This window comes from Engystomops pustulosus, chromosome 2, assembly GCF_040894005.1.
Source record: "Engystomops pustulosus chromosome 2, aEngPut4.maternal, whole genome shotgun sequence".
Taxonomy (NCBI): Eukaryota; Metazoa; Chordata; class Amphibia; order Anura; family Leptodactylidae; genus Engystomops; species Engystomops pustulosus.
The window spans coordinates 114756415-114782433 of NC_092412.1; the positions used below are offsets into that span (position 1 = coordinate 114756415).

General features: G+C 46.7%; 1 protein-coding gene across 2 annotated transcripts in view; it reads left to right on the forward strand.

Moving 5' to 3' along the window:
• Positions 1-9150: 9150 nt before the first annotated feature.
• Positions 9151-26019, forward strand: part of CIP2A (cellular inhibitor of PP2A) — a 35935-nt gene continuing 19066 nt past the window's right edge. The window contains exons 1-6 of one of the 2 annotated variants that reach the window (XM_072136073.1): positions 9151-9400; positions 9477-9624; positions 11003-11115; positions 12959-13053; positions 15518-15614; positions 15818-15940. In XM_072136073.1, the coding sequence (XP_071992174.1) occupies positions 9299-9400; positions 9477-9624; positions 11003-11115; positions 12959-13053; positions 15518-15614; positions 15818-15940 (678 nt within the window). In that variant the 5' untranslated portion in view covers positions 9151-9298. Of the gene's footprint in view, positions 9401-9476; positions 9625-11002; positions 11116-12955; positions 13054-13371; positions 13426-15517; positions 15615-15817; positions 15941-26019 lie in introns of those variants that run through there. The other variant, XM_072136074.1, reaches the window with a different exon arrangement.

A 26019-nucleotide genomic window follows, 5' to 3' on the forward strand; every position in this document is an offset into this window, starting at 1 on the left:
CATCTCATGTCGCAAAAAATAAGCCCTTATATGTCCAAATTGCCAAAAAAATAAAGATTGTATAGCCATTATAAAGTGACAATGCATAATCTGTTCTGAATGGCGCAGCTCCCCTTTGATGCCCTGGCGTGTGCCCATACAGCAGGTTACCACCACATAAGGGGTATTATTATACACGGAAGAGATTGGGTATCAAATTTTGTGGAGCGTTTTGGTATTTTATTCACTGAGAATTTGTACATTTTATGAAAAACACATTAATTTAGTAAAAAAAAAAAAAATTCAAAATTGCATCAGATTTTGTTTTAACCCCTGTAAACCAATTAAAGGGTTAACAAACTTCATAAAAGTTGTTTTACATACGTTGAGGGGTGTAGTTTCTATAATGGGGTAATTTATGGGGTTTTACTTTTATTTAGGCCTCTCAAAGTGACTTGAAACCTGAGCAGGTCCCTCAATAGCAGGATTTTGCTTTTTTTATGAAAATGTGAAAAATCGCACCTAACGTTCGAAGCCCCATAACAGCTTACAAAAATAAGACTATGTATAAAAAAAAAACACGGAGGTATAAAGTAGACATTTGGTGAATGTTGGTTATTATGTTTTCTGGTGTTATGACTCATGTGTGGAAAAAGTAGAACATTTTGAATTTTGAAAATTGAGAATTTTTCCAAATTTTCACCAAATATCTGATTTTCTCATAAATAAATGCAAAACATAACACCAACATTTTGTAACTAACATGAAGTACAATGTGTCACGCGAAAACAATTTCAAAATCCCTTGGATATGTTAAAGCGTTCCAAAGTTATAACCACTTATAGTGACACAGGGCAGATTTGAAAAAATGGGCCGTGTCAGGAAGGTGAAAAGTGGCTTCAGCGTTAAGGGGTTAAAGGGCTTTTCCCACGAAGGCAGGTTAGCCTGTATCCACAGGATAGGGCCTAACTTGCCTTCGTGGGAAAACCCCTTTAATTTTAGAGGCCAGTGTTTGCTGCTAAAGGAAATACAATTATGTGATGTAACAAAAGAGAAATATAAATTATCATAAGGACATAGTTTTGCCCTTCAGATAACTGGTCAGGCCACACATGGAATACTGTGTACAGTTTTGGGCAGGCCAGTTTCTCAGTAATTTGCTGTACAGGGCGAATCTCAAGAAATCAACCCACCCCAGGTTATTAAAATATATACAATGTGGCCAGATTTTTTACCATAAACAGCCCCAACAAATTAAAAATTTTAGAGACATGCACATAAGTATGGATTATAGTGTATGCCGCACTGTCCCACTAAGTCAGCCTACATGTTGCTCTCCCAAAATTAATTATAACACATATAGTGCCGCCCCTTTAATTAAGATGTACAGTGTCTTTCAAATTATAATATTATGCCTATCATGAATTATTATAATAGCAATATACATATATACTTCACCAGAACAAAGCTTAGTACATAAAAACAGCACCACCAAGGAGTTCAATACATAAGTACAGTACTAGAACTGAGCTTTGTACATAAACACAGCACCAGGACCAATTCCGGTCGCACTGCACACTGAACCCAGTATATAGGTAGCCAGCACACTGCCCCCAAAGTATACAGGAAGGCAGTACACTGCAGCCACTTCCCCCCATATATAGGTAGCCCTAGCACAATGCAGCCTCATCCCTCCTCCCCGAGTATAGAGGTAGCCCCAGCACAATGCAGCCACCCCCAGTCTACAAGTAGCTGCAGCACAATGCAAGCCTCCCCACTAGTATACAGGTAGCCCCAGCACAGTGCAGTCACCCCTCCTTTGGTATGTAGGTATCCCCAGCACACTGCATCCTCTCCCCTCAATATATAGGTAGATCATGCACACTGCATCCACCCCCAGTATATAGGTAGCCCCAGCATATTGCAGCCATCCCCTCAGTATATAGATAACCCCAGCGCACTGCAGCCTTTCTACCAGTATATGTGTAGTGCCAGCAAACTGCAGCCCCCCACCCATTATATAGCTAGATGCAGCACAATGCAAGCCTTCCCCAAGTTCTTAGGTAGCCCATGCACACTGCAGCCACTCCCAGTCTATAGGTAGCCACAGCATAATGCAAGCCTCCCTCCCCAATGCAATCTCCACCCGCAGCATACAGATTGCCCCACCACACTACAGTCACCCCACCACTGCGCGCATTAAGGATTGCATGGAGCTGGGTCGCATTACTGCAGAAGATCCGCCAGAAGGTAAGTACTGTTTTCTTTTACTGGAAGCAGTGGGCAGCTTCAGGCGCCTCTTGTTTGTTCACCAAGTTGCGCTAGGGGCCGTTGCCCACTGCACGCAGTGCCCTCTCCACCTCATCCTCTCTGAGCCCGAGAGAGAGGCGGAAGCAGTACTGTAGGGAAAGGTGAGTAAAGTTTTTTTCTTTAAACAGAGACTAGGCAGCAAGAGCTGGTCCATCTTGCTGGTGGGATATTGCTGTACAACAGGGAATTCTACCAACATTCTTCCTACCACCCGAGATGGCGGACATCACCCAAAAACCTGGACCGTCTAGCTATATCCGGGACGGTTGGGAGCTATTCTGTACTGTATGGTGCTGATTAGCATACCTGTGTCGGGGTGGGGTTTTCCCCCCATCTATGTGCAACATCCCCCACTGGGGCCTAGCCTTTTCTGGGGCCTAGAGACAGCTGGAGACCGGAATACCGGAGTGGCTGTGTCCAATCATGGAAGCTGCAGCTTTGTCCTGTTTGTGTTTCAGTATCACACTGTGTCAGGTTGATGAGCTGAGGCCTAGTAGCTTCTACTGTGGTGAGAGCTGGGCCTGAGACTTGGGTTCATAGGACTTGACACAGGGGTGAAAGAACGTAGACATCGGTTCCTGTGTACCCGGATTTATGGACGGTATCCTCTTGAAATCTCGTCGACTTCAGGGGAGAGACTGTCCCTAACTAGGTATGGCTCACACTCCCATCGCCCATCTAAATTATTGGTGGGATGGTTGTTTTTCAGCCACACTCGTTCTCCGGGGGCAAGGGGCTCAGCACAGGCATTGCGGTCAAAGTCTCTCTTTTGTTTGTCTCGGGCTTCTTCCACCCGAAGATCCACAATTTCTCTGGCATCCGCCAGGCGCCTCTGATGCTCCTAAACCCAATCAGTCTGAGGGAGTAGAGATTGGGAATCGGGATTTTCCATGTCCAAGGCCATATCTGCAGGGAGATGGCCATGTCTCCTGAACATCAAATAGGTGGGAGTGTATCCTGTGGAGCAATGGGTGGTATTACTGTAAAGGTATACTAGCTCTGGTAGTAACTTTGGTCAGTCAGCCCTTTTTGAAGGGGTCAGGGTTCTCAGCATGTTGATGAGAGTCTGGTTCATTTTCTCACAGAGCCCATTGCCCTGAGGATGGTAGACTGTGGTCCTCAGCTTCTTGCAGCCGTAGAGGGTACACAGTTCCTGGAACACTTGCGACTCAAATGCAGTTCCCTGGTCCGTAAGGATTTTATTCGGACAGCCATAAGGGAGAATTAAGCTTTTCCACAGGGCCGCTGCGGTGGTCCTGGCGGACAAGTCTCTGACTGGTACTGCGAGCCTCAAACTTAGTGTAGTGGTCGATTATTGTCAGGGCATAAGTGTGACCGGATCTGCTGGGCTCCAACTTCACATGATCCAGAATCTCCAAAGGCCGTTGGCTCACAATGAGATGTAGAGGGGCCCTTTGATTGTGTTGCTCTCCTCGAGCGATGTCGCAGGCTGGGCATTCCTGGCACCAGGTCTCGATGTCGGGCTTCATGTTCACCCAGTAGAAGCGCAGACTCATCCAGAGGTCTTTTTCTGCGGGTGGCACAGACTCTTCCGGTGGGGTAGCTGGTACCGCTTCTGAGGGTAAGGAGTAGACTCTCTGGGCCTCTTGGCGCACAAACCGGGCATAGAACGTTGGCATCTCCACATCTTCCCACTGAGCATCCGTGGAGGGTCCCTCCCACTGATCAGCGAGACGGGACAGAGCATCAGCATTGTCGTTGGTCTTGCCAGCTCGGTACTTGATAATGAAGTTAAAGTTCGCTAACCTGGAAGCCCATCGCTGCTCCAGGGCTCCAATCTGGGCAGTGTTCAGATGCGCCAAGGGGTTGTTGTCGGTGAAGACAGTGAAGAAGGAAGCAGCTAGGTAGTCTTTGAACTTTTCAGTCACAGCCCAGACTAACGCCAGAAACTCCAACTTGAATGAGGTGTAATTCTGGTCATTCTGTTCTGGTTCTCGGAGGCAACGGCTGGCGTAGGCTATGACCCTTTCAGTTCCATTCTGAAGCTGGGATAGTACAGCTCCTAATCCCTGCTTGCTGGCATCGGTGTAGAGTATGAAAGACAGATTGTAATGTGGATATCCTAACACCGGTGGCTCAGTTAGTCTTTGCTTCAGCATTTGGAAGGCTGCTTCTCGTTCTGCTGTCCATTCAATGGCTGCTCGGGATCGTTGGCCCTATTTTGGCAGTCCCCTTAAGAGTTCTTGCAAAGGGGCTGCTAATTGGGCAAACTTCGGGATGAATCGCCTGTAGTAGCTGGAAAATCCCAAGAAGCTCTTGATGTCCCGGATAGGGGTAGGCCAGTTATGGACAGCTGCAATTTTATCTGGGTCTGGCTCGATTCCATCAGCACTCATCACATGTCCTAGGTACTTTACGCTAGGCTGCAATAGCTGGCACTTGGACGGCTTTACCTTCAACCCATGCTGGGTCTGGATTTTGAAGACTTCAGCCAGATGTTGGAGGTACTCTTCGTAGGTCTTGGAGTAGATGATGATATCATCCAAGTACAGGAGAACAGTCTCAAAGTTCCGATGACCCAAACATCTCTCCATTAACCACAGAAATGTGCCTGGGGCGTTGCATAAGCCGAAAGGCATGTTGTTGAACTCGAACAGGCCCATTGGGGTGGTGAAAGCCGTCTTCTCCCTATCTTCAGGCGCCATGGCCACTTGCCAGTAGCCACTGGTCAGATCCAAGGTCGAGAAGTAAGCAGCTGACCCTAGGGCTGCGAGGGATTCCTCGATTTGAGGCAGCGGATAGGCATCCTTGTGGGTGATATTGTTGCTCTTTCTATAGTCAACACAGACTCAAAGGGTTCCATCCTACTTTTTCACAAGGACCAACGGGGCAGCCCATGGGCTGTGACTCTCCCGGCTAACTTTGGCTGTCTTCATCTCTTGCACCAGCTTCTTTACCTCTTGGTAGCGGGCTGGAGGTATCGGCCAGTATATCTCTTTGATAGGAGGATGAGAGCCAGTAGGGATGGTATTTTGGATCAGAGTAGTCTGCCCAAAATCCAGTGGGTGTTTGCTGAAGGCCCGGTGATACTTCATGACGACATCCAGGACACCTTCTACTTGGTCTGCAGGAGTAATATCGTCATCTCCAATATTGAGCTCAAGCCACCAGGATTGCTCTGCACCTCCAGCTGTTGGGAGGCAGATAGAGATGTTTCCACTAAGTCTTCAGGGTGGACGCTGAAGAGAGTGGCTATGGCTTGGTATCTTCTCAGATCCACTGGGGAGTCTCCCACATTTAGTAGTCTGATGGGTACTTGTCCTCTGGCTACAGTGACTAGACTCCTGGCGGCTAGAATGGGCAGGTCTTCGTCAGCTGGTAGCGGTTCTACCATAGCCTGGTAGTCTAGCCCTTGAACGCCCATGCAGGCTCGGCACCGTACTAACGTCTCAGTCCCAGGTTGAAGGCAGACAGGTTGTGGATATCTTTGATCCGAGCTCTGCAGATTTCTCCATTAGGGCCAGCAAACTTCTGTTGCGCCGCTAAGACCTGCATAGTCTCCTGAATTGCCTTCCGAGAACCACTGGGCACTGTTGGTAGAGAGTTGTGGAGAGCCTTCAGCACTACAGGGTAGCAGTTGTGAAGGACATTGGTACCCAGTACCAGGGAGAAGTTACAGTCTTCAGGCACTTGTGTCCCAATAACCGCGGATGGCTACGGTTTTCCCATTAGTAGCAATAATGTTCCAGTAAGCACTGGGAGGCTGTGTCAAGGATGCTTCTCTTAGGCATCGAAGGTAGGGTTACTCCGTTGATGGTCACATGAACCATGGGGCGAGTCCCCACGAACCTGGGCATCCAGTTGGCATCTCGGGGACTTAAAGGTTCTTCCCTTGGGGTTGTCCCCTAGCTCCAAGGGTTTGTCTTTTAACCGACGCCATCCATTCTCTTCATGCCCGTAATTACGGCAGTAGCTGCACCGCTGGCGGGGTTCCTTCTGACTCCAGGTGTTTAAAGACTTTGCCTCCGTTGGGCGCAGTTTGGCTGGGGAGTCACGAGGAGTGACTGACCGTACAGGGACAATTGGGACAACCGATCGAGTATTTTACTCATGGTGTCCGTCAGATTAGTGACCTGTCCTGCTAGGACAGCAACTTCTGCAGACGTGGGAGGAGGTGATGTCGGCTTGCGTTGAATGACAAGCTAGAGCAGTATCCTCCATTTCCACGGATTCAGAATCTTTCTGCGGTCCATTGGGCAGTCGGTCCCCTAATAAGTCAATGGCAATTTCCTTGAACTCAAGAAAGGAAGCCTGGGCATGTTTAGAAGAGATTATCTTCAGTTGACATCTTTGATTTCTATCAACAAGTCCATAAATGAATTGTTCCCTTAGGGTTTGGTCAGAGTTTTCAGTCTCTGAGGGACTCTCGAGGCTTCTGTCTTTTTCCAAAGAACTTCTGCTTTAACTCTGCGGCAGTGCATTTGTCAAAGGTGTTGCGCAGCCTATTGAGAATTTGGACCAAGACTTAACTTCCCGGAGAGCGGGTCCCTTTAACTTCCCGGTTAGAATGCCCAATTTCTGTTCCTCGGTGAGTGGATACAGGGCGAAGGTAGCTAACAACTTGGCTATAAATTCAGAGAGAGTGTGTAATTCTCCTTCGTAGTGGGGTAACCAGGGAGCCCCCAGATAGTAGGGCATAGTCAGAGGCATAATGGTGGGAGTCCAGGGGACACTGGCGGTAGCAGGGCTGAAGGGACTCTCTGGCAGGTTTAACATGCTCCGGTACCCTGAGGAGGGACCAGGGGACGGGAACTGCTCCGGTCCCGTATCTTCGTCTTGGACTGACATGATTGAGCTAGCCTAATGAGGTCTAAGGAGTACACAATGTCCGTTGCTATAAGCGATGGCCAGTAATGGGGAATTGAGCACTTTAAAACACAGTCACTATTCCCTGAGAGGTGAGCGTCGGAAACAATCTCTACCCCCCCTTTAACTTCCCCAGCGGTACTCACTCAGGATCAGCCGCGTTGACAGGACAGCTACGGTGCACGAAAGACTCAGCTCCCTATGTCGGCAGGCAGCCGGGATTCAGTGGTGATCAGCTGTGCTCTCCTCCGCGCCCCACGCACAGTGGGTGGAGCTTAACAAGGCCTCTGGGTTTCCCGCCAGTGAAGGTTTTGGCGGGCAGGAAATACTTGCTGCGCCACAGCCTCGTGAGGTAAATGTTTAGGTACTGCAGGGCCGGATGTAGCAGAGCTGACAGAGTCCGTTGCAGGGATTAACCTCCTGAGTGCTGAAGCGGAGCTCGACAGCACGTGGCAATGCAGTATAACAGAGTCAATGTAAGAATGCACACAATCATTTGGGCCTAAACGCGAATGGCAGCACAGTAGTTTTGTAATAAAGGACAGCCTATAGTGCCAGTATAAGGCACAGAAGTAGACATCCTGTTCGTGACGCCACTTGCAACATCCCCCACCGGGGCCTAGCCTTTTCTTGGGACCTGAAGACAGCCGGGACCGGAATACCTGAGTGGCTGGCAGTTGTGGCCTAGGCACGCTAGTGTCACGGTGCTTGGTATGGGGACCGGAGGGCTGTCCTACAGCCTGGCAGGTCTCCAGCAGGTGGTGTTGGCAAGAAATGATATAGAAGGAGAGGCTGTGGTATTGGTTCTCCCTGGGGCAGCCCTTAGAATCTGTAGTGTATGTCTATGGTAGATAGATGGGGTGCCCTTGATGGTGATACAGCCTTAGCAGGGACCAGACGTAGGCAATATTGTGCATAAAAGTAACAGTTCTTTATTTAACCAACGGTAACAACACGCCAAACGATTCTGTATAAATGCAGTACTGGAGTGATTTTGGAGAGGAACCTCAGTAGTTGTCTCACCAGCCTGGATGCATGGGCAGGCTGGGATGTGTCTGTATCCAATGCTGGAAGCTGCAGCTTTGTCCTGTTTGTGGTTCAGTATCCCTTTGTGTCAGGTTGATGAGCTGAGGCCTAGTAGCTTCTCCTGTGGTGAGAGCTGAGCCTGAGAGATCTGCTCTCTCCGACATTTCTAGAATTCTCCCTTAGCTCTGACAGACTTAACTCCTCCCCTGACTAAGGGTTTAGTTACTCCCTTGTCAGGTGGTCTCCTCCTCCAATCACACTCCAGTTACAAACAATGGAACATCATTGGATGATGACATTAACATGCTTTTAACCCTTGCCTATCCAAGCAGAATCTACCACTGCTCAATTACCTCTATATGTATTGCATAGAAAAAGGGCTTATTCGCAATTCCTCTGCCCTGCGCATTGGCAGGTACGTTGCATATGCAAAACCTCTAGCTATGCCCCATTCCGATGGTGTGGTTAAAACCATATAGAAATCCCCATCACATGAGAAACCATCCCATGCCGTGTGTCTCTGGCCAATCATAGCCCTGGATAGTTTCTAGGGGTGTCAATTTGAACTCAAATGCTGAATATCTTATTTTATTTGTATATGTTTCCCATGATATGTAAATTGCTGTGGAATATAATGGTGACATATAAATAAAGATATTTTACCATTATTATATAATTAACATGCCTTATATTGACTTCAGATGAAAACTTTGGATTCTAAAAACCCTCCTAAAATGTTTTTCAAGCATTTTCAAATTGTATAACACTTACTAAAAGCTTCCCATTGATTTCAATATGAAATGCTATTATATTATAATGCAAAAAAAACACCCGGATTTCAAAGGCTCGTTTCTCATGACAGATGTCCAATGTGAACAGTCCTAAACATGGATAGAGTAGAAAGCATTCTGAATAGTGCGCATGGCGACAGCTCTTCTCCCGTCACAACTCATTGTTATCCACCACAGCTTACAGGTGATGTTTAGAAGCGCACTGCCCCCTCCTAACGCTCCGCAGAGCGCACAGCGCCTCAGGACTTCTGTCCCATGCCGGCTTCCGTAGCTCCAACCTGACGTCACGTCCTGCCCTAAGCTAACATGAAAGTTTAGAGCGCGAAATTCAATAGGTTGTGTGTGTAGCATTCCGGAGGTCTGTCATGGACCAGGTGTCCTGTATGAAGAGCCTGCTGCTGGCAGTGGCGCAGTACCGCAGCTGTAAGAACGAGGCCAATGGAGCAGCGCTGCAGCGACAGCTGGAGGTACAGTAGTGACAAGTGATGGCTGTGCCTGTGGCAGTCTATGGCGGTAATAACCCGTATCCCCCTCATGTAACAGGCCTTCCTGGGGCTCAAGCTCAACAAGCTATTCGTGTCCAGCCACATCCTGCCGGGGGAGTGTCTGAGCAGCCTGGTGGAGCTCATCGAGGACCCCAACACCAGCCCTGCCGTCACCCTGAAGACCATCAGCCTGCTCTCTAGTCTGGGTAGGAGCCTGTGTATTTATTATGTAGAGATAACACATCAAATATTTACCTGTTTATATTTCTCATTGCTGGCTGCTATTGTAGACTCCAGTATGAAGGCCAGAGTGCTGCTGTCCAGGCGCCATGACATGTATCAGTTATTCACATCAGCTCCAGAGAATTGGGGGGGTAAACTGCAACGGTTTCCATTTCCAGCATCACAGATGGGAATTATCCATGTGCTGCATACACGTTATGCTGCAGTGTTTACTCTTCGATCTCTAGCCCATTCCTGGAATTTTAAAGAAACTGTCAGGTTGATTTGGGACTCCAACTACTTATGTATGGACCTGTGGTTTAGGATCTCAAACTGCCATGGATGCGATTTTTATTTATTAATTTTTATTTCCTGTAGGCGCAATGTAAAAGTAAACCAAAACATTAATACTTGCCTTGATGTGAGTGCGATCAGACCAATGAGAGTATAAATGTTTTTTTGTTTTTGTTTTTTTTAATACGCCCATGGAGAGAACTCATACCGGGTGGTTTAAGACACTAAGCCACCTGTCCATAAGGACATGTGGGTGGATTAGTGTCCCAGATTGCATTGACAGGCTTAGAGGTTAGTACAAACCGCATCCACTTTGTTGGCACTATTAAACAATGTGGCTGACCTACAGTAATTCCACAGCACTTGTCTCTGGCCAGCAGTGTTTTAGTCTTGTAGATAAGGTTAGTTCGGATCTTTTGAAGGGGGTGGTGCAAATTTTTCAGTCCACAGTCTTGGCGTTGCTGTAGTAACACTCTTTTCACATAACATAACGCTGGCTGGTAGTGATTTGTCTATTCAACACATACTGCTCACTTAAAGCATGTGCGCATACAATTTTTCACATGGGGTACTTCTAGAAACCCATTTGTATTCAATATCAACTCCTCCAGAAAGCAGATGCTAATTTGTCCATCTTGTGGACTGATATAGGTGTCATTAATGCAGAAAAACAACTTTAAAGGAAACCTACCACGTGAAATAGTAGTTGTAAGCTTCAAATACTGAGCAGGGTGAGCTGGTGCCGGAGCATATTTTCGTTATTGTCCTAAGCTGCTGAATTGTGGTTTAAACACTTTTTAATCTTTATATGTGAAGCAGCTTCGGTCGTACGCTTGGTGCGCCGAAGCTGCTTCACGTATAGAGATTAAAAATTGTTTAAACAGCGATACAGCGGTTTATGACAATAACGAAAATATGCTCCGGACCCCAGCTCCCCCTCAGTTGGTGCTCGGTATTTGAAGCCTACAACTACTATTTCACGTGGTAGGTTTCCTTTAATAATATTAATTTGCAGTTTCTCAGAATATTGTTAGGTTGCTTAACATTTCTTTTTGCTGTGTTTTATAGCTTCTGACATTCAAACTAGAGAAACCCTTCATGCCACCTACAATGTCACCAGTGTTCTGGCTGGTGTGGTCCATAGATACAGCTCCATCCTGAATGACCCTGTTTTATTACAGGTTTGTAATTTCAATTGTTCTTAATTTGTCTGAAACTATATGTTATCTTTATGAATACATATGTCATAGCAGATGTGTTCCCAAAGTCTTTATCTACCCTGCTTTAGGCTTCCTTCATGGAATGGGTAAGGCTGCAGCCCCTATACTACCTAACATGTATAAAGTAGATTAATGATTTGAAGGGGTTTTCTGCTTGTGGAGAGGTGGCTGCATTTGTGTGGGAATAAAATGAAAAGTTATACTTGCCACTCCGAATAGCATACCTCTCTCCTGCTGTGACCATTTGTTCCCATGGAAGTTATGTAATGTACATTGACTTCTGTAACCGCTGGAGCTTGACCCAAATGTCATGTCCTAAAATGTGTGTGACATCACTTCTGTCCTATGGGGACCAGATGCATCTGGGAACAGACAGTCTGTTGCTGCTAGGTATAACTTTCCTTTAGATTTCTGAAGAAATGCTGCCCGTTCTGCAATTAGCTTGTTTAATTGACTGCTTTGACCAGGGCAAGCAAATATACTGTAAAAATAAAGTGTCAATTGTAGGACAACTTTGTTTTTAATCTCAAATCCTTCCAGACATGAATACAAATACAATATATACTCTACTTTGAAGCACAACTTCCCAGTTATCCATTTGAGGCTTCAGAAGCCTCAAATTCTTTGTTCACAAGCAGCCAAACTGTGACATTAACATCACATGAACTTAGTTGTGTGGTACTTGACCACTGACTGTTGTTGCTCTTTGTTCCAATTTTTAGTGCTACATAAAGTTATAAGAAAGTGTGTGCACTGGCATCCATGGTTATGTGGCAATACATTTGATGTAAGGTTTAGTTAAATGAATTGAATATCTTGTTGTAATCATCATGTGAAGAAGACATATGTTTTTTTTATAGTATTGTTTCCGTAACTCTGGTTGTGGTACATTAGTTTCCTGGTTTGGTAAACTTGAGTGTGAATGACTTTATTATTCTACTTCTCTCATTAGGCCGACCACCTAATGCTCTATTCCCTTCTGTCTAGTATTACCACCTGGGAGCTGTGTACCAAAACCAGGGAATGTGCTGTTACAATGTAAAACTATGTAATAAATGTTATGTTCTACTTACCTGCAGCATGGTGGGTCTGCTCTGACCTTATGAGAGGCAGGCCAGCAGCAGCTCTGGTGTTTTATAGGGGAAGCTGCAGAGAATTGTGGGTATTTCAATTGTATAAAAGGTGTCACTGACCAGCAATCTGGGGGATTATGATTGTGGAGATTTGTGTTTTGCCTTCTGCTGCTCTGTGGAACTACAAGAGGCTGGTGTATATTGAACCTGTTATGTTATATATGGACTTTTCAAAATAAACTCTTTTGGATTATTTTCCTCACGCAAAGGCTGGTTGTGCATTGAAATGCCTATGCCTCACACATTACATATACTTTTCATGCAACTAATTTCATATGTGAAGCTAGATTGCAGGCTTCTCCCTGCTATTCCTTTGTTTGTTTCCTGTGCCCAGGTTATCTGCAGCAAGCCCCCCTTATCTCCATTCCCCCACTTCTGCCTAGAGTGGGATGTTCCAGTGTGCCCTCTGCTGTGGCCCCCCCTCGCTGCATGGAGCATCCCTGGTGCAGATGTATTGGGTACCATCTTCTTTAGTTGGTAATGGCCACAGTGAAAGGGAGCTGTTTCTTGTTGAAACTGTTTATTTGATGACTGTCCCAAAGTATTAGTTCCTTTTCTCCCATTGGCACATAAGAGAGCAGCTTGCACCTCCCTAATGACAAAGCCATTTAATCACACATGGTATAAGCTTTCTTTGACTATTTTTAATGATGAATTTGTATTTTAATCAGAGCATTCAGCTGCTGCAAAGACTAACCTACAATGTACGAGTTCTGCATGCAAGTGTCAATATAGAGGGATTAGTTTCATTCTTGATGAACAGAATGTAAGTACATTGTTCAGTGTTATTTTATCGTAATATTTTTTTTTTAAAAACATGGTTTTTTTATGCTTCTAGACAGCAAAACACATCCCAAACTACATTTCTTATATCATTGCATGGCCGCATTTCTGTAAAAAAAAAAAAAAAAAAAAAAAATAGTTTAAGATATGCAAATTAGCCTTTGGTGCTCTGCAGAGCACAATCAGGCTCTACCGTAATATAATGCCAGCTGCCAATGCGGCTGACATGGCAGCGGGGAAAGCATAAATTATATTACTTTGGAGCCTAATATGCATATCTTTCAAACTTTTTGTTTTACAGAAATGAGGCCATGCAAAGCTATTAGACGTGAAGCTTGGGACACGAGACGGGGAGGTACGGTATGGTCATCTACCATCGGGTAATCTGATGGTAATGTCTTTTTAAGGGGTTAACAACCACAAGATGTCAGCTATGGATTTAGCTATAATATGCTCCTAATACCTGCACACTGGACTTTGCCATACATAGTGATAGCACTTCCCGTATAAAAAAAATGCCTTTAAAGGGGTATTCCCATCTGTACATTCACATTTATTTTAATTACTGTAATATATACTTCTTCAATCCAATGTTATTAAAAAAAGTTTGCCTGTTTTGAAGATAATTTTTCCATAAATGTCATGTATATGAATTATTTATTATATTATGACTGCCCCTACACTCTCTTAGCAGTGGCCAGTCATGTGCAATATGTTTCTTTGTGCAATCAGCAGAAGTGGTCATATCCAAGGACATCAATCTTGTTTCTAAGGGAGCATATGATTACATTTATGGGAATTTTTTTTTTTTTTTTAATGGAGAAATGTATGTATATGGCAGATTTAAATTCAATGTGAATGCCAAGATCAGAATTCAGCAAATATTTTTTTTGTTTTGGTATGAAGGAAGTTTTCAACTACTCTTTTTGTATCAATTCTTTTCCAAGATCGGTTTCCAAGATCTCTGCTTGTTGTCATGCAATAAGAAGCTTCATTGTTTACTTCCTGTAGAAAACTGGTCCATGGTCATGTGATCTCACACAGGTGCATGGCTAGTTATAACAGTGTAATAAAAGCTGTGTGATGCTAACGAACTGCGCAACTGTGCGACATCACATGATCATGGACTGTTTCTGCAGGAAAACCTTTGCTACAACCTTCTTCCATGCATAAATGTCAAATTTAGGTAATTCTTTGTCTAATTCACATAAACATTTAATTTATACAATCCTACTCTAAAAGCAACAGAAGAAAGCAGCCTTTTTGAAACAAATTACTTGCACTGGGGAATTTTAGTGCATGTGACAATTGGAGTTTCAATGTTTTTTGCTGTAATTGGACCAAGGATTATCAATAAAGCTTCATTACAGACCCCGCTTTCAGAAAGCTTCACCAGAGGTCACAGTGGGCAAAGCCTCCCCATGCTGCAGCCATCCACCTCGCCTACTGATGAAATGGCCCATTCACCCCCCCCCCCCTCTTCTTTTGAAATGCCCCCTGCAACCCTTTTTCGTATATAAAAAAAAAAAAACTTACATACTCGCCTTGTGGCACACCCGTCCTTGCGGCTCCTCTTTTTTTCTTCTCTATACAGCAGAGCTGCAGGGTGCGTATGTAAACCGGGTATAAGCCGTGGTGAGGTTTTGCTGTATTTTTTCTTATGTAGTTTTAAATCTTTTTTAACTGTATATACAAACACAATAATACCCCCTATCCTTCTCTTGAGATTTTCTGCTATTTTAGTCATTGTTGGGAACACTAATACTGCATATCATTTTGTGTGAAATTTTGGCCAGCGGTGTTTGTTATCAAACTGTATTTGTTTTGTCTTTGTATTTCATATATACCGTATATGCCGGCGTATAAGACGACTGGGCGTATAAGACGACCCCCAACTTCTGCCCTAAAAATATAGAATTTGGTATATACTCACTGTATAAGACTACCCCTCTCCCAAATGAAAAAAAGTCTGCTTAAAACTTTGCAAAACAAACAAGAGAGCAAGTGCCTGGTGATCATAACTGTAAGCTGCGATATTAATGAAGATCCGACATGCTTCTGTAAGTGCCGCCGGTGACCCCCAGCTCTGTGACGCCGACCGCTGTGACAGGGCGGCTGCATTAGCATACAGCGCGCCGCCCTGTCAGCGCGTACTAAGCCTCTTCTAATGACTGTGAGAGGCGGACTGCCAAGCATGCGCGGCGGTCCCAGGAGGCGGCTCTCTATGCGCTGACGGGGGAAAAAAACACCTCACACAGTGCGGCCCCCGTATATCCGGCGTATAAGACGACCCCCCACTGTAGCCATTATTTTAAGGGGTTAAAAAGTAGTCTTGTACGCCAGTATATACAGTATCTCAGAATGCAATATTTATATGCTGTCATTTTGCATTTGTGTAAATCTCTTCTCTAGAAGATAATCCCTGTGTTTCATTTCATCTGTTGTAGTCAGTCTCCAGAAGATGACCTAACAATGCCATGTCTTGGCCTTTTGGCAAACCTTTGCCGCAACAATATTTCTGTACAGACACATGTTAAGTCATTGGTAAGTGTTGGTATGCCCACATGAATATGTGTCTGTATACAGTCCTGGCAGGATTGTTTATTATCAATCAAGTTCCAGTCAGTCTTTTTATTACGACTCCTGGATTGTTAAATTTATATTAACAATTTTTTTTTTTTGTATGGAATTGTAAATCAACTAGAAGGATCATCTTTTACTAACGTGTTTTATCCTCTCATTTGCAGAACAATATTAAAGGATTCTATCGTACTTTGATTAGTTTCTTGGCTCACACCAGTTTGACGGTTGTAGTATTTGCACTTTCTATCTTGGCAAGTCTCACATTAAATGAAGAAGTAGGAGATAAGGTGAGGTTTGATTTTGCTTTTGTTTATTATTAGGGAACTATTTTTATGGACATTGTTATATACAAACACTCTTTCTCATGCTTAGGACATAGGCCAAACCAGAAGCTATCTGTGGAATTACTGCTGCTGTGACCAACAAATAGTTGGCAACGTCAGGCAATTGCATTTTTCCAGTTTTTTTAACATGCCATTCTTGAATGAGATGTTTAGCAAGCTTACAGAATCAGAAACGACCTCTGCGTAACATCAGCATAAGTTACTTTGAACAAGTTTCACATCTTTGTAGTGAAAAAAAAATTGCTAAAGAATATTTATAATTAGATCTTTAAATCTGTGCTTAAGCCCCTTAGACCTTTGACGAAAAAACATGTCCTGGTCGGCTTCTAGTTCGCGCGCCTAGATGTATATTTTTGTCCGTCACTGTGATAGCTGTCAATGGTGACAGCAGTGCAAGAGCCGGCTGCACACGTAAGCCGGGACTCCCATGTAACGCGATTCCAGCTGTTTAACCCTTCAAGCACCACAGTCAAACATGACCACGGCTCCTATAGGGTTTCAGTGTGTGCCTCATGTGCCGTTTTCAGGGGTGCGATTGTCTCCATGGCAGTCCCGGGGTCCGGACATGGACCCCAGAGCTGCCTGCAGAAGCACAATGACATAAAGTTACCATATATACTCATGTATAAGCCGAGTTTTTCAGCCACAAAAAATGTGCTGAAAAACCTCAGCTTATACAAGAGCCAATAAAAAAAAAAATAAACTTGCATACTCGCCCTGCTGATGCTCAGCGCGGCTCCTCTTCTGTCTTGCCCCTGCCGCTCTTCTTCTGTCTTGCCCCTCCTGTAACAGCCGGCAGAGAGACGGCTATGTTATCTGCTGACTATCGCTCACTATGACGTTATCAGCCTCATCATCATAGTATGCACCGGCCGACAGAGCGCATGGACATCTGAACCACCCGAAGGTGAGTATGTAAGTTTATTACATATGAAGAAAAATGTGAAAATCTCCACGCAAACAGTACATATAATATATCACCGCGTTCCGTAACAACCCGTACAATAAAATAATTATTAAACCCATACCATGAACACCATTAAAAAAAGCCAAAAATTTGCATTTGCGCAAAAAGTGATCAAGAAGTCCCATTTATATCACAATGATTCCAATAAAAAGCACGACTCATCACATAAAAAATAACAGCTTAAGCAACAAAAAAATCTAAATGTTACGCCTCTTGGAAGTTTGATTTTTCTCTCCAAATGTGTTTTATTCAGCAGAATTACCATATATACCGGTGTATAAGACGACTTTTGAAGACAGAAAAATCTTCTGTCTTCTCTGGGGTCGTCTTATACGCCGGTAATCGTCTTATACGGCGGCGGTCCCGGTGCATGGAGAGGGCTCACGGGCTGAGCCCTCACCATAGCCGGTAAGTCTTTGCTGCATATTGCAGCAAAGGCTTACCGGTAACACCCGCGATCGGTGCTAGCACCGATCGCGGGTGTTTGCACAGCGATGGCTGCCGGCAGCCTCAAAAAGACATCGGGGCGCATACTCACCCTCCGTTGGCCCCGATGTCCGCGCTGTGCTGTCTTCAGTCTTACGCGCCGTCTTCTTTCTTCTGCTGGGCGCCGCCATGTCTTTCCCCAGGTCGGCGCCTAGTATGACGTCAGCAGCGGCCCGTCATACTAGGCGCCTGCCGGGGAAGATCAAGGGTGGCGCCCAGCAGAAGAAAGAAGACGGCGCGGACATCGGGGGAGCAGCGCCGCACATCGGGGCCACCGGAGGGTGAGTATATGTTTATTATTTTTTTTTTAATGCTGTGCTGTATACTACGGGGGGCTGTGCTGTATACTACGGGGGGCTGTGCTGTATACTACGGGGGGCTGTGCTGTATACTACGGGGGGCTGTGCTGTATACTACGGGGGGCTGTGCTGTATACTACGGGGGGCTGTGCTGTATACTACGGGGGGGCTGTGCTGTATACTACGGGGGGGCTGTGCTGTATACTACGGGGGGCTGTGCTGTATACTACGGGGGGCTGTGCTGTATACTACGGGGGGCTGTGCTGTATACTACTGGGGGCTGTGCTGTATACTACTGGGGGCTGTGCTGTATACTACTGGGGCCTGTGCTGTATACTACTGGGGGCTGTGCTGTATACTACTGGGGGCTGTGCTGTATACTACTGGGGGCTGTGCTGTATACTACTGGGGCCTGTGCTGTATACTACTGGGGCCTGTGCTGTATACTACTGGGGCCTGTGCTGTATACTACTGGGGCCTGTGCTGTATACTACTGGGGCCTGTGCTGTATACTACTGGGGCCTGTGCTGTATACTACTGGGGCCTGTGCTGTATACTACTGGGGCCTGTGCTGTATACTACTGGGGCCTGTGCTGTATACTACTGGGGCCTGTGCTGTATACTACTGGGGCCTGTGCTGTATACTACTGGGGCCTGTGCTGTATACTACTGGGGCCTGTGCTGTATACTACTGGGGCCTGTGCTGTATACTACTGGGGCCTGTGCTGTATACTACTGGGGCCTGTGCTGTATACTACTGGGGCCTGTGCTGTATACTACTGGGGCCTGTGCTGTATACTACTGGGGCCTGTGCTGTAATGGTAATGTTGTTGTTGTATGCCTTATGTTTATGAGCGACAGTTTTCCTGCTATATACCTGCATGTCATAAGAATTTACATTTAAAAAAGGACCATGTTAAATTCAAATCTTTTTTTTTTTTAAATTTTTACCGGTGTTTTGTATGCGTTGGAAAAGGGGTAGTCTTATACGGCGAATATATCTTAAACTCTATATTTTAAACAGGAAAGTAGGGGGGTCGTCTTATACACCAGGTCGTCTTATACGCCGGAATATACGATATTCAACCATAAAGAAGCTATATAAATTGGATATCACCGTGATCATACTAACCCATAGAACATAAATATAATGATATCTATGCTATACAGTGTATAAAACAAAAAAAAATCACAAAGTCAAGAGATTTTAAGGTGGCCATACATATGAGATCCCTATTGGGGGTTTTTTTCTGTTTACAGGAAGATATTAACAATCATGTAATGGCATTTTCTTCCTTGTTTTGAGAGTGTTATTTCATCGTATATAAGGCTGGAAAAAGACGCCAAAGTCCATCAAGTCCAACCTTCAAGAATTAAATGTTTTATCCCCATAACCCGTGATATTTTTTTCTCTGCAGAAAGGCATCCAAGCCTCGCTTGAACATGTACATAGAGTCCTCTTGGATTTACAACTAGGAAACTAACATTTTTGAAGGTTCTGTCATGTTCCTTATTAATGAACAATTTGTGCAGGGTGCATTAGGGACTACCATTGCTTTATTATTAAGGTCTGTGTAACATGTCAGGGTAACATTAACAACATTATAACTAGAGATGAGCGAACACTAAAATGCTCGGGTACTCGTTATTCGAGACAAACTTTTCCCGATGCTCGAGTGCTCGTCTCGAATAACGAACCCCATTGAAGTCAATGGGAGACTCGAGCATTTTTCAAGGGGACCAAGGCTCTGCACAGGGAAGCTTGGCCAAACACCTGGGAACCTCAGAAAAGGATGGAAACACCACGGAAATGGACAGGAAACAGCAGGGGCAGCATGCATGGATGCCTCTGAGGCTGCATAATCGCACCATTATGCCAAAATTATGGGCAACAGCATGGCCATGACAGAGTGACAGAATGAAGCTAGATAGCATCTAAAACATCCAATAATTGACCCTGACACTATAGGGGACGGCATGCAGAGGCAGCGGCAGCAGGCTAGAGAGTGTCATGGCGACATACCCTAAATGGACTCAGGCTTCAAACCAATGGGTGGCAGAGAGGAACCAAAGGAGGTGAGCAAGAAGCGCTCAAATAATATCGGTACATGATAAAAGTTTGCCAGTATATTTTGTGGATTACACAGCAGGGTGGCGACAAAGTTAACATGGAAGCCATGAAAACAACCCAAAATTCTGCCTGACACAGCTCGTTTGATAAGGGGACCATGTATGGAGGCAGTGAACTAGTAGTAGATTAAAGGTGCTGCAGTTAAAACTATGTTAGTTGGATCTTGGCATGGAGCTGGCGCTCCGCTGCCAGGCGAGCTTTCGCCAATCCAAGCCCCTGTCTATAGGCTACTCCCCAAACAGCACTTCTAAGAACCTTTTGTATAAGATCAAGTGTAGTAGCGTTCTTATAAGTTTAGGATATGCCGGGTGAGGGGAATGTAAACAGATGCGCAAGAAGCGCTGAAATAATATCCCTAAATGGTAAAAGTTTGCAAGTATATTTTGGGGATTACACAGCAGGGTGGCGACAAAGTTAACAACTTTGATGTGGAATGCCCTGTAATAGCTCTTGGGCGGTGTGCCTTTTATCGCCTAGGCTCAGCAGTTTCAGCACCGCCTGCTGTCGCTTAGCGACGGCACTGCTGCTGTGCCTAGAGCTACCGACTGATGGCGCCATGCCCACGGATGGTAATTCGGAGGAGGAGGAGGTGGAGGAGGGGTGGGAGGAGGTATAGTAGGCCTTTGAGACCTGGACCGAGGTAGGCCCCGCAATTCTCTGCGTCGGCAGTATATGACCAGCCCCAGGGTCAGACTCGGTCCCAGCCTGCACCAAGTTAAGTGTAGTAGCGTTCTTATAAGTTTGGGATATGGCGGGTGAGGGGAATGTAAACAGATGCGCAAGAAGCGCATGGAGCTGGCGTTCCGCTGCCAGGCGAGCTTTCGCCAATCCAAGCCCCTGTCTCTAGGCTACTCCCCAAACAGCACTTCTAAGAACCTTTTGTATAAGATCAAGTGTAGTAGCGTTCTTATAAGTTTAGGATATGCCGGGTGAGGGGAATGTAAACAGATGCGCAAGAAGCGCTGAAATAATATCCCTAAATGGTAAAAGTTTGCAAGTATATTTTGGGGATTACACAGCAGGGTGGCGACAAAGTTAACAACTTTGATGTGGAATGCCCTGTAATAGCTCTTGGGCGGTGTGCCTTTTATCGCCTAGGCTCAGCAGTTTCAGCACCGCCTGCTGTCGCTTAGCGACGGCACTGCTGCTGTGCCTAGAGCTACCGACTGATGGCGCCATGCCCACGGATGGTAATTCGGAGGAGGTGGAGGAGGGGTGGGAGGAGGTATAGTAGGCCTTTGAGACCTGGACCGAGGTAGGCCCCGCAATTCTCTGCGTCGGCAGTATATGACCAGCCCCAGGGTCAGACTCGGTCCCAGCCTGCACCAAGTTAAGTGTAGTAGCGTTCTCATAAGTTTGGGATATGGCGGGTGAGGGGAATGTAAACAGATGCGCAAGAAGCGCATGATGCGCATGGAGCTGGCGTTCCGCTGCCAGGCGAGCTTTCGCCAATCCAAGCCCCTGTCTCTAGGCTACTCCCCAAACAGCACTTCTAAGAACCTTTTGTATAAGATCAAGTGTAGTAGCGTTCTTATAAGTTTAGGATATGCCGGGTGAGGGGAATGTAAACAGATGCGCAAGAAGCGCTGAAATAATATCCCTAAATGGTAAAAGTTTGCCAGTATATTTTGTGGATAACACAGCAGGGTGGCGACAAAGTTAACAACTTTGATGTGAAATCCATGAAAACAACCCAAATTTCTGCCTGACACACCTCGTTTGATAAAGGGACGATGTATGGAGGCAGCTATATGGACGACTTTTGGAGGTAGCAATGGAGACAACGTGTGGAGGCTGCTATGGAGACAATTTAATTTGGATAGTGCCTGTATGTGGCAGTCCCAAACATTTTTCAAACCAGAGGAGCAGGTAGGTGGCCCTCCAGTAAAATGGGATAGATTGAGTGCCTGTATGTGGCAGTCCCAAAAATGTTTCAAACCAGAGGAGCAGGTAGGTGGCCCTCCAGTAAAATGGAATAGATTGAGTGCCTGTATGTGGCAGTCCCAAAAATTGTTCAAACCAGAGGAGCAGGTAGGTGGCCCTGCAGTAAAATGGAATAGATTGAGTGCCTGTATGTGGCAGTCCCAAAAATTGTTCAAACCAGAGGAGCAGGTAGGTGGCCCTGCAGTAAAATGGAATAGATTGAGTGCCTGTATGTGGCAGTCCCAAAAATGTTTCAAACCAGAGGAGCAGGTAGGTGGCCCTCCAGTAAAATGGAATAGATTGAGTGCCTGTATGTGGCAGTCCCAAAAATTTTTTAAAACAGAGGACCGGGTAGGTGGCCCTCCAGAAAAATGGAATAGATTGAGTGCCTGTATGTGGCACTCACAAAAATTGTTTCAAACAGAGGACCGGGTAGGTGGCCCTCCAGAAAAATTAAATGCATGAAGTACTATAGCAAGAGCCAGTGGGCCCTGTCAAAAAATAGCCATTTTCCTCTGCTTTACTGTACAAAGAGGAGGAGAAGGAGGAAAATGAGGAGGAGGAGGAGTGGATCAATTATTCAGGTTGAGCTTCCTTCACCTGGTGGAGATTGGAAATTCTGAGAAATCCAGCCTTTATTCATTTTAATAAGCGTCAGCCTGTCAGCGCTGTCAGTCGACAGGCGTGTACGCTTATCGGTGATGATGCCACCAGCTGCACTGAAAACCCGCTCGGACAAGACGCTAGCGGCAGGGCAGGCAAGAACCTCCAAGGCGTACAGCGCCAGTTCGTGCCACATGTCCAGCTTTGAAACCCAGTAGTTGTAGGGAGCTGTGTGATCATTTAGGACGATGGTATGGTCAGCTACGTACTCCCTCACCATCTTTCTGTAAAGATCAGCCCTACTCTGCCGAGACTGGGGACAGGTGACAGTGTCTTGCTGGGGTGACATAAAGCTGGCAAAAGCCTTGTAAAGCGTACCCTTGCCAGTGCTGGACAAGCTGCCTGCTCGCCTACTCTCCCTCGCTACTTGTCCCGCAGAACTACGCACTCTGCCGCTAGCGCTGTCAGAAGGGAAATACTGTTTCAGCTTGTGCACCAGGGCCTGCTGGTATTCATGCATTCTCACACTCCTTTCCTCTCCAGGGATGAGAGTGGGAAGATTTTGCTTGTACCGTGGGTCCAGGAGAGTGAACACCCAGTAATCGGTGCTGGAATAAATTCTTTGAACGCGAGGGTCACGGGATAGGCAGCCTAGCATGAAATCTGCCATATGCGCCAGAGTACCAACGCGTAAGAATTCACTCCCCTCACTGGCCTGACTGTCCATTTCCTCCTCCTCCAACTCCTCCAACTCCTCTTCTTCTGCCCATACACACTGAACAGTGAAGGACTCAACAATGGTCCCCTCTTGTGTCTCGCCAACATTCTCCTCCTCTTCCTCCTCATCCTCCTCCACCTCCACCTCCTCCGATATGCGCTGAGAAACAGACCTCAGGGTGCTTTGGCTATCAACAAGGGAATATTCTTCCCCCGTCTCTTGTGACGAGCGCAAAGCTTCCTCCTTCATGCTGACCAGAGAGTTTTTCAACAGGCCAAGCAGCGGGATGGTGAGGCTGATGATGGCGGCATCGCCACTGACCATCTGTGTTGACTCCTCAAAGTTACTCAGCACCTGACAGATATCAGACATCCACGTCCACTCCTCATTGTAGACTTGAGGAAGCTGACTGACCTGACTACCAGTTCTGGTGGAAGTTGACATCTGGCAGTCTACAATCGCTCTGCGCTGCTGGTAAACTCTGGATAACATGGTCAGTGTTGAATTCCACCTCGTGGGCACGTCGCACAACAGTCGGTGAGCGGGCAGTTGGAGGCGGCGCTGCGCTGCCCTGAGAGTGGCAGCATCTGGGCTGGACTTCCTGAAATGCGCACAGATGCGGCGCACCTTCGTGAGCAAATCAGACAGATTGGGGTATGTCTTGAGGAAACGCTGCACTATCAGATTTAACACATGGGCCAGGCATGGCACATGTGTCAGTCTGCCGAGTTGCAGAGCCGCCACCAGGTTACGGCCGTTGTCACACACAACCATTCCCGGCTTGAGGTTCAGCGGTGCCAGCCACAGATCAGTCTGCGCCGTGATGCCCTGTAATAGCTCTTGGGCGGTGTGCCTTTTGTCGCCTAGGCTCAGCAGTTTGAGCACCGCCTGCTGTCGCTTAGCGACGGCACTGCTGCTGTGCCTAGAGCTACCGACTGATGGCGCCGTGCCCACGGATGGTAGTTCGGAGGAGGAGGTGGAGGAGGGGTGGGAGGAGGAGGAGGCATAGTAGGCCTGAAACACCTGGACCGAGGTAGGCCCCGCAATCCTCGGCGTCGGCAGTATATGAGCAGCCCCAGGGTCAGACTCGGTCCCAGCCTCCACCAAGTTAACCCAATGTGCCGTCAGCGATATATAGTGGCCCTGCCCGGCAGCACTCGTCCACGTGTCCGTGGTCAGGTGGACCTTGTCAGAAACGGCGTTGGTCAGGGCACGGATGATGTTGTCTGACACGTGCTGGTGCAGGGCTGGGACGGCACATCGGGAAAAGTAGTGGCGGCTGGGGACCGAATACCGAGGGGCGGCCGCCGCCATGAGGTTGCGAAAGGCCTCGGTCTCTACTAGCCTATAGGGCAGCATCTCCAGGCTAAGCAATCTGGAGATGTGCACATTAAGGGCTTGGGCGTGCGGGTGGGTTGCACTATATTTGCGTTTCCGCTCCAGCGTCTGGGGTATGGAGAGCTGAACGCTGGTGGATGCTGTGGAGGATCGTGGAGGCGACGATGGGGTTTTTGTGCCAGGGTCCTGGGCAGGGGGCTGACTAGCAGCTGACACAGGGGAAGGAGCAGTGGTGTGCACGGCCGGAGGTGAACGGGCTTGTTGCCACTGAGTGGGGTGCTTAGCATTCATATGCCTGCGCATACTGGTGGTAGTTAAGCTAGTAGTGGTGGAACCCCTGCTGAGCCTGGTTTGGCAAATGTTGCACACCACAGTCCGTCGGTCATCCGGTGTTTCCTTAAAGAACCTCCACACTTCTGAAGATCTAGCCCTCGCCGCAAGAGCCCTCACCACGGGAGCTTCACTAGTTGACAGTGGCGCTGATGCACCAGCTCTGGCCCTGCCTCTCCGTCTGGCCCCACCACTGCCTCTTCCAACCTGTTCAGGTCGAGGACTCTCCTCCGTCTCAGAAGCACTGTGTTCACCCGGCCTCTCAACCCAGCTTGGGTCTGTCACCTCATCATCCTCCGATCCCTCAGTCTGCTCCCCCCTCGGACTTCCTGCCCTGACAACAACTTCCCCACTGTCTGACAACCGTGTCTCCTCATCGTCGGACACCTCTTTACACACTTCCACTACGTCAAGAAGGTCATCATCACCCACAGACTGTGACTGGTGGAAAACCTGGGCATCGGAAAATTGCTCAGCAGCAACCGGACAAGTGGTTTGTGACTGTGGGAAGGGTCCAGAAAACAGTTCCTCAGAGTATGCCGGTTCAAATGCCAAATTTTCCTGGGAGGGGGCAGACTGGGGGGGAGGAGGCTGAGGTGCAGGAGCTGGAGGAGTGGGGATTTCGGTGACATGGGTGGACTGCGTGGAAGACTGACTGGTGGTGGACAAATTGCTCGAAGCATTGTCAGCAATCCACGACATCACCTGTTCGCACTGTTCTGGCCTCAACAGTGCTCTACCACGAGTCCCAGTAACTTCAGACATGAACCTAGGGAGTGTAGCTCTGCGGCGTTCCCCTGCTCCCTCATCAGCAGGTGGTGTCTCACCCCGCCCAGGACCACGGCCTCTGACCCCTGCAGTAGTTGGACGCCCACGTCCCCGCCCTCGTCCTCTACCCCTAGCCCTCGGGTTAAACATTTTTAAAATGAGAGTTATAACTTTTTTTTTTTTTTTTACTTCTTTTTTTTTTTTTTTGTGTTTTTTGTTTTTTTTTTAGTTTTTAAAACCAAACAATCCTATCCTATTGCTATGGCTATTTTCTAGCCAAGTATCAAAGGAAGCACACTACTATGCCAGATGAGATGACACTGAGTTATTGCCTAATAGAAATCCAACCCCTACTGAATTTTGCCACTTCGGCCTTTGCTATGGATATGTGCGCCACTAAGCGCAGAACACAGCGGTCGCAAGTCTCACTACAAATTGCTCAGAATTGGCAAGTACATG